The following is a 9,453-nucleotide window of genomic DNA, read 5'->3' as shown; positions in this document are numbered from 1 at the left end:
TCTTTCAGTATTTTCATTGATGGACTTTGAGAGGAAGATTCTCTAACAAGAAAGTCTTTTTTTGAACAAGTCAAGATATTTAGGAGAGATGTCACAAGAAATCCCCTACATCTGACAAGTATAAGGGAAAAATGAAGACAGACTTTTCTCATAGCTCCAATAATATGTCTGTGAGTTTCTTGAGAGCAAGAGTTGAGTCTTCATTTCTTACTTATACTCTAATTATCTCAGTTATAATAATATAGCTAAGGTTTGCAAAGCATCTAATAAACATAATCTAATGTTATTCCCACAATAACTCAACATGGCAAATACTATTATTATCCCCATTTTACAGATGAAGCACCCAAAACAAATAAAAAGTGTGATACTTGCTTTTGGTCTCACAGCTACTAACTGTCTGGAGTTGAATTCAAATTTAGGTCTTTCTGACTCCAATTCAGTCCCTGAATCCATTGTGGCATCTACTTGTTTGAATTTCATTAAAGTGCATATTCTCTCCAGTGATGCACATTGAATCAATTAACCCATTCATATTTGTCCATCTTGGTGACTCTATTCTATGTTCATAAGTTTTCCAAAGGGGGTCCATCTAAAGTCCTAAGTACCTTCCTTGTGCTATTTTGACATGAGGTGGATAATTGTGAAGTACATCAAACTACCAGTAGTAAGGCACTCTATACTTACCTATTCTGAAATTCATAAAGAAATCAGTCTGTTGCTAGAGTTATACTCAAAGCCATTCTACCATGGTGAAAAGTGCCAGAACTTAAGGGTATTTGTCTCCCTCCTGAAATATAAATTTCTTGGAAATAAGGAGTGTTTCATTTTTTGCTTTCACAGTTCTAGAATCTATCATACAGTAAGCATTTAATAGGTGTTTATTGACTGAAATTTCAAGATTATCTCTAGTCTATAATGAAGTATTAGAATAATTTTTTGGAAGATGATTTATTTATTTACCTCCCCATAAATATACATTGACTGACAGTAAGATGTTTTGCAAACAAAACACATACATTTACTTTTCAAACTTGTAGAAAAAGGTCGTGAACAAAAATATAATGTCTATCACCTATATTATTAGGGTAGAACATCTTGAATAAATACAATATTAAGCCTTAATAAATAAATAAATAAATACATATTATATAGATAGATAGATATTACTCTTTTTGATATAAAATAGATCTTCCCATTGTCCTCCATCATCTGTCATTTTTCTTAATGTAGGAAAATATGTGCCTAAATTCAGGTAGAAGTCCATGTAAACATAATAGAACAGGACCCCCTTTGGCACCTTGGGAGCCCTTTGCAGCTGAGAGATCCTGTGGAGTGGAAGCTAGTGCCCCAATCTCTTGCAAGATGGAACACTCAGGCTTTGCCTAGGCTCTCTTTTCCTGGGGGCAAAAGAGACCGGCTCTAGGCAGTGCAGACTTTGGTATAGATCAACTCTTTGTAGATGAACGAAGTTTCAGCTTCTGGCAATCAGAGGGAATCTCATTCAAAAACTGAATTAATTGAGTTTTGAATTCTTTGTGATCAGTTGTATGGGAGTTGCAGGAATCTTCCTTTAAAAAAAAATTCTAATTAGTGCTTGATATTATTAAATAAATATGCTGTTCATTTCATCTTTGATTTTGCCTTTTGCCCTGTAACAGATTAGATTATGTGTATTGGGGGAGTGTTTCTATAACTTTGGGTTCTACTGACTAATTTCAAATTTAAATTAATCTTAAATTCACACTGTAGTTCAATTAATTGAGTCTTTCCCCAACAACAATCGGCGGGGGAGGGGGGGGCCAGGGCAGATTTTTAAAGTCTATGATTCTCCTTTTACAGAAAAAGCAATTGAGACTGGAAAAGAAGTAAAGTGACTTGCCCAGACTTATGACTGGTAGAATTAAAGCTTGAACTCATGTTATAACTTCAAGGCTAGGGCTTCATTCACTACTCTAATCTTGCTTGTCCAATGCCAATTTTAGGATTATGATGATCCAAATTTCTATTTGTACTTAAGCCATCCTTTAGGTCTCCTTTCCTATATTTGCCTTTGGAATTCTTTCCCAGACTCTAACCTCCAACTTAAGTGCTATTTCCTCCATAAAGTCTTCCCTTATCACCCAAGTCAGTAAAGGACCTTCTCTCCCCATCCCCTGAAAGAAGTGCTTTGTTCTACCTTTCCTAGAAAGCTCTTATCATATAAGAGTGGCAGTCATAGTTATCTATGTTTATGTTCCCCTGTGAATCTGAGGTCAAAGATTCTTGTTTTATCTAAGCTCTAGAATGTATGAATTATGTTGAATAGAAATAGAGAGAGAAATTTCCCTCTGGCTTCCTTAGGGGGTAAAATTTATCTGGGGCAGAGAACATGAGGAATTCTTGCGGGGAAGGAATTAAAGGAACCTAGGAATAAAGAGCTGCTGGAAACTGGATCTATAAAAGACCTCTCTGTGGAATGTGTGTGTGTGTGTGTGTGTGTGTGTGTGTGTGTGTGTGTTCAGAATTGAAAGTCTACAACATATATTCAGTTCTCAGTTATGGAAGCAAAGCCCTAATATTTAACATAGTGGGCGTTCTAGGATAATCCAATTTATTATCTTTTCTCTATTCCTCTGTGTACTTATAGTACAGTAGGAGATGTTTTAGAACAAAATACTTAACTTTCATTTAAGGCAGTCTTTGTTCAAACTGGTACTTTGCATTAGCTTGAGGGAGATGATGCATCTCTCTCTAGCCTGAACAAGGGATTAGAGACAGATTCTGAGCAGGTAAATTGGATGGGGAAGTTGGACAACTTCCTAGTTCTCTCTCAGGTGACCTCATTTTTTTTTTTTTTTTTTTTTTTGGTATGCTGTATTATGAATTCCAAGAACATCAGGCACACCCATGTTCAATATTACAATTAATTAAAAACCAAATAGAAATAGGCAATTCACCATTTGGATATTTATTTGCCTCACGGACCTGAAAACATTAACATGAATAACTAAGGGTTTGCTATATGTTTTTAAAGCTCAGTCAGAACTCTGTCAACTTCTTTTCTTATTAGAGTTTGTACTATGGGATCTGGACACCCAAAGTAGTTTATTATATGGCCTAGTAAAAAAGGCACTAGGCTTCGACTGAAGAGATATAGGTTCAACTTACTGATCTGACATGGGACTTGCTTTGTAGCTTTTGTCATTTCACCTCCTTGGTCTCAGTTTGCTCATCTATAAAATGGGGGGATTAGGTGATCTTGCCTTGCTCTCAGACCTGTTATGTCTACCACGGTCTATGACTTTACTAAGTCACTTAATGATGAATTTTATAGCTATTGAAAAACACTAAATTTTATCTTCTAAGTATCAGAAATAGGTTCACTTATATGCTTTTGTTACATGAAAACCAATAGTTTCTAGAATAAATACATTGCATATATTTATATATAAATACATATTAACACATAGTTGTATACATAAGTTAGGTATAGTATATATACTGTATGTATGTAAAATGCATAAATTCTTGTAGCACTAACACAAATAAGGAGCCCTTTAAATTAACAGATGCTTTGATATCTTGGTATTATTACAATTGAGTCTCATATCTGCCCTGTAAGGTCAGGACCCATGGGAATCCCAATTTTACAGATGAAGGAACTTCTGAGTTTAAATAATTAAGATTAAATAAGAAAAATGAAGTGACTTGATCATGTCACAAAGTTAGTGTTAGAAATAGGATCTGAAGCCAGATTTTCCTGACTTTAAGTCCAGCTTTTCATATACTTTGCTATGCTATGTATTTTAATATGTACATATACCATAGAAATAATTTATTCTTCAAACATACACACATATATGTGTTTATATTTGAAATACAAACATAATTATTGAAATGTATATATTGCACAAATTATATAGTACATGTATATATAATACTTCTACATAGATACATATTTCCCTAGTGCTGTAGCCTGCCCCTGTCCCTACATCTTCTCAGATGTGATCTTTCCTGATCTATACCATCAATGAAAAACACACTTGACCATCTTCATATGACATCATTAAAAGAGGCACATTCTGTAAAATAAAAAACTTACATTGAGTGAGGGGCATGAAGAAGCATTGAAGAGAGTAGCCATCTCCCTTAGGTTTTCAATGATTGCTTGGTCCTTTTTTTGCAAACCACCAATAAACATCTTTATATGTGTCTGTACGCATTTGGGGTCCTAGAAGAAAAGTCAGTCTATTTAGTGTTTCTGAATCACTTGGATTATAGACAGTCCAAGCCAAAACTGAGCTCCTGCCTTTGATGCTTAATGCTACGATATCACATTATAACCCAAGCATGGGGAAAAAACCACAGAACAACCACTTAGAATTGGTGTAATCTTCCTGCCTACTTCTTGCTAGAGGAACCAATACAATCATAGCTTTAGAGTAGAACAAGACCTTAGAGGTCATTGAATCCATCTTTCTTACTTTATAGATGAGAAAACTTGTACCAAGAGCTATTAACTGATTTGCCCACAGTCACATAGATAATAATTATCTGAGGGATAAACAGTTATTTAGCTGCTATATCACACTGCTCTTTATAAGTCAGTGTTTTGTTGTGAGTAGTGGCTGCCAGCTAACTATAATTACATATCTCTGGGACTGGAGAAAAGACTTTGGGATGGAAAGATATGAGTTCTGAGCCCACGTTCTAACCTCAGTATAAGATTAATATCTTAATGTGGCATTTGATAGCAGTTAAAGTTCTGCCATAGCCATGATTTCATCTGATCCTTACATCTCTATTCTAGCTCCAACTCCATTGTATCATAACTGTATGATCCTGACCAAATCATATCTTTGGTCAGTCTCAGTTTCCTTATCTATAAATAGGGATAATAATATCTATACTTTCTACCTCAGGCTCATTTGACAAATGCTCTATGAACTTTTAAGTACTGTGCAATAAGGGTTACTATTATTTGCAAATGAAATTATTTAGTAGCTAGGAAAAGTGAGATACCAAGTAGACTTGCCCAGTAACATAGCCAATTGGTTCTGGTTCTAAAACCGATGCTCTATTTTTTCCTTTTCTTTTCTTTCCTTTTTTTTTTTTTTTTTGTTAGTCAATTTGGATTACACAACTAAGAAGTGCTGAGTATCTGAAGGCAGATTTCAGAGCCAGCACTCTAACCACTGCACCATCTAGCTGCCTTCAATGCTTTATTTTTAGGAGAAGAGATCCCATATTAACAAGGGACCCAGGCTAGATAACTGAAGGAGGAGCTCAGAGATTCTTGGTCTTTAAAAACTTAGAGCAGATTCTCTCAGGAGACTGGAAGCCACTGCCTGGCTCCTCCTTTTCCTGCTGCCTTTTGTCCTATAAGATTTTTTGACCTGTAAGATGCTCTCTTTGACTGAGATGACAGGGAGAAATGGAGCTGGAGTAGAGACTTGGACACATAAAGTAGTTTCTGGCTTTGGCACACAACTTTTGGCTCCTGTAATCCCTCTTGGGGCAGGAGCAAAGAAGGGAGTGGAGGAAGAAGGAATTTATGCTGTTGAAGCCCTTTGAATAGCCAGAAAACTAAGACTGGTAAACCACATAAGCTACACACCAGCTACAACTTATCTTAAATAGTAATTGATCTGATAGGCACAAGGATCATTTAAATAGTTCCCTTTAGAAAGGCAGATATATAGACATATATAGAGGATTACATCTTACCTCTCTATTGAATTCTTCCGAAACAATTGTTAACTTTCTTTTCTGCAGAAAAGAAAACAGATGATTAGCTCACATTAAAAGAGAAAAAGGGACTGATTAAGTTTTAGAGAGCAAAGTTTGGAGCCAAGCCACCTGTGAGTCACTTACCTCTCCTGGGTCTGGAGTGATATTATGTGATAATTTCAAAGTTTGATCAATGATAGTCTCCAGGTCGGGTTTCCTTGAGTTTGGAATGGCGGGTGCCAAGCTGACATAAGTGATCAAACCAGAAAAGAGCAGAAAGTGACAGAACTCTTGCATTGTAGTTTTTGGTTTCAAGCTTCAGTTCTGAACTGGGCTGATCAGGGGCTGAGAAGCTCTTATATGCAGTTAGAGGAAATGATTAATGTTGACCACAAACAAACCGAAGGAGGCAGGGGAAACTACCTGAGGGATGGAATCTCCGGCTTCTTATCACATCACTGTTACCCATGAGATCCTCAAACACCCATTTACACACTAGGGTTACATTTGGGAATTTCATTGAGAGATTGCTTCCAATAACCAGAAGCCCCCGATAAAACCAATCTGATAGAAGGACTGCCAGGCCCTAGGGAAAAATGGCCCCAGGCCTCAGAGTCTGTCCTACTATACCTGCCCTGCTTGGTTCAAGGTGATTTCCAGTCTGAATTAACTTATCAGCATAATATCTAGAGCTGGAAAGGTCCTTAAAGGCCTTTTTTCTTTCTTTCATTTTACAGATGGGAAAACTGAGATTTAAAGAAGTGAAGGGATTTCCCCCAAGATCCCATAATTAGAAGAGTTGATATTTGAACCCCAACCCTTTAATTCTTTGTCTAGAATTCATTCTATCCCCTCCTGGAATTCTTAAGATTAATCATACTATTAGAGTATTAATCATTCAATAAACATTTATTAAGCATCTACCCTGTACTCCATCCTGGGGATATAAAGACAGATATTAACTTGTCTCTATCTTCAAATAATTTTCTTTATATCTAGGAAAACCACATGTAAACATATGTATGTATATACATATATAGCCATACACAACCTTCATCTCCTCCCCCCATCCACACAATGAGAGGCAGTATGGTATACTGGATAGGACTTTGAACTTGGAAGCATAAAATCTTGAGTAAAACCTGCTTCAGATATTTTTTGCTGTGGGACTTAGGTCAATTGCACTGTTTCAGTTTCTTCATTTGTAAAACAAGGGGATTGGGCTAATGGCTTTATATTCTCTTTCAGTACTAAATTTATGATCCTATAAATATAAACTGATGTTTGGATAGATATGAGCAACAGGATAAGGAAATAAGGAAAAGCTTTACATGAGAAATGGAGCCTGAGTAGAGTTCTACAAGAAGTTTAGAAATTCTAAGAAGTGAGGAGGGAGAGAATTCAAAACAAATGTGAAAAGGTGTGGAGATAGGACAATGAGATCAACTGGGCAGAAAACTTGGGAAATAACTTGTATTGGATCCAATTATTCAGATTAGATGTTTGTTTTAATTCCATATATTTTTTCATATAGTTAAGTCTATGGCTTACATGATGCTTATGTGGTTCTTCTCCCCTTTCTCCCTTGCCCCAAGCCCACAACTCTACTAATAAACACACACAGGGATCAGTCATATGTGTGTTTCTTTGATTCAAATCTTACTTACTCCTCCTTTAGAAAGCTTTTAAAAATGTATATGCATATATACCCTTGCATATAGACTCTTGTCTATTAACTCTCATAGACCTAATGTATAACACAGTTTAGCACCTCTATTAATCTTGACTCTTTAAATAGCAAATTTTTTGAGGTCCCTTTTTTGATTATCTCCAGTGTTAAACACAGGATTGCCCTTGAAGTAGTTGTTTCAGAAAATCTCCACTGCTACCTCTTCCTCCTCTTCCTTCTCTTCCTCCCCCTCCTCCTCTTTCTCACCTTCACCACCATCATCTTCTTCCTCCTCTTCCTGTCACTGCTACATTTCCCAATTTTCTTGGAGTGCTGATGCCTTTTTTTGTGAAGTGGTAGTTGAGAAGACCCCCAGGCTCTCCATGGCTAAGAAAAATCCAAAGCAAGGAGTCAAGACTGAAAATGACCACTTTAATTTGAAGGTGGCAGGGCAAGATGATTCAGTAGTGCAATTTAAGATTAAGAGGCACACACTACTTAATAAACTAATGAAAGCCTATTGTAAACCACACATTCTGTCAGTGAGGCAGATCAGATTCTGATTTTATGGGCAATCAATGAAACAGACACACCTGCAAAGGATGAAATATATTCCGGCAGCAGACAGGAGGTGTTTATAATAAAAAGAGAAGTTGCAACTCTGCTCCAGAACTAAGCTCTCAAGGAAAACAATACATTCACAGAAAACCAAGATTTGGTTCATCCACATCCTGACTACAGCAGTATATTTTTCTCTCTTCTTTGATTCTCTTTGCCCACTACTTTATTGAACACAAAGTAACTGATATATGAACACAGACATAATGATTTTTTAAAAACTAAATGGCTGATTGTATGTTTTGATCAACATCAAATGAATATGGGGAGGGGAGAAAACAAACTGGTTCAGTGAAAATATTTCTTTTTCCCTATTAGTGGCATGCTCATTCAGCTTTTTTATCTTTATGTTTCAATTTTGCTCTCATTTGAAAACAAAAAACCCACAAAAATTCTTGCACACCTTGTTTGATTGGATAATTTCAATTTCTTTTCATCTTTATGTTTTTATATGTAGCTGTTACATGTAAGTCAATCTCTGTTTCTCAATAGGGATAAATTACTATAAAGAAATTGACCCTAGATAGTATTCCCTTCAAGTCAAACATCTTGTTGTTTAAATAAACTTCTTGTTTAAAATTTTAAAAAAGAAGTAGCTGTTTTATAAAAGTTTGTTGGAGGAATGGATAGATAAATGACAAGAATTCCAGTTTTATCAACCTAGGTGGATAGTGGATAGAGCCTCTTCTTCCTGAATGAAAATCCAACCTCAGATATTTACTGTGTGACCCTGAGCAAGTCACTTAATCATGTTGGTCTCAGTTTTTTCATCTGTAAAATGAACAAGGAATGAAATGGCAAACCACTCTAGAATTTTTGCCAAGAAAACCCCAAATGGGGCCACGAGTCAGATACGACTGAAATGATTGAACAACAACAATTCAGTCCTTACATGTATTTGGAATTCTTTCCCAGTAACAGCTAAAATGATCGCATTTCTTAGCCTCATTATGATTCAGTGGTCCCAAATCTCCAGGTTGGTTCTTGGGACTTCACAGAGCCAGAATCTTACTTCTTTTCTTGACTGTGAAATGAGTAGTGCAAAGGATACTGTCTGTGAGATAGATTCCTATTTCTTTGCCTGGGAGATGGATAGGAAGTCTTCCAGTCCCATCTGTGAGAAATGCTGAAAAGTTGAGTTTTCACAGTTTTGCAAACTTTGAGGTAGTGTGGGATAGTGAGTACCACTGACCAAGAGATTTTCAGAATGTGGGAAAGGTTAAGATTCAACATAACAATTAAATGATCAATAAAAGTCTTAAGCAAACAAGGAATTGGGGAACTAGGAAGGCACAGGTGGATTTAGCCAATCAGAATCTTGTGGTTTTGAGAAAACTACAAACTTAAGATAATGATTGATAAAGCCCAAATTAGTTGGGGTCAATGACCTGACCTGAGCAAATCACTAATGTACCTGCTTAATTGGCTAATTGAATACTAAACAACATATCTTG

At 36.1% G+C, this 9,453-nt stretch overlaps 1 protein-coding gene and 1 pseudogene across 2 annotated transcripts; one reads left to right on the top strand and one right to left on the bottom strand.

The window, feature by feature from the left end:
* Positions 1-926: 926 nt before the first annotated feature.
* CSF2 (colony stimulating factor 2) lies at positions 927-6,022 on the bottom strand. Of its 2 annotated transcripts, none has more exons than XM_074285140.1 (4): positions 5,857-6,022; positions 5,710-5,751; positions 4,085-4,213; positions 927-1,567 (listed from the first exon to the last, which is right to left on the bottom strand). In XM_074285140.1, exons 1-4 carry the CDS (start codon positions 6,007-6,009, stop codon positions 1,517-1,519), a joined length of 375 nt encoding a protein of 124 aa, XP_074141241.1. In that variant the 5' UTR covers positions 6,010-6,022; the 3' UTR covers positions 927-1,516. The 2 variants fall into 2 exon arrangements, with proteins under 2 accessions (XP_074141241.1, XP_074141240.1); XM_074285139.1 differs by having other exon boundaries at positions 932-1,571.
* A 1,742-nt stretch (positions 6,023-7,764) lies between these two features.
* Positions 7,765-8,116, top strand: LOC141552846 (small ubiquitin-related modifier 3 pseudogene; annotated as a pseudogene).
* The last annotated feature ends 1,337 nt before the right edge of the window (positions 8,117-9,453 follow it).

The sequence above is a fragment of the Sminthopsis crassicaudata genome, chromosome 2 (assembly GCF_048593235.1).
Source record: "Sminthopsis crassicaudata isolate SCR6 chromosome 2, ASM4859323v1, whole genome shotgun sequence".
Lineage (NCBI taxonomy): Eukaryota > Metazoa > Chordata > Mammalia > Dasyuromorphia > Dasyuridae > Sminthopsis > Sminthopsis crassicaudata.
The sequence above is the reverse complement of the archived record's forward strand: the minus strand, read 5'-3'. Positions and strand labels throughout refer to the sequence as shown.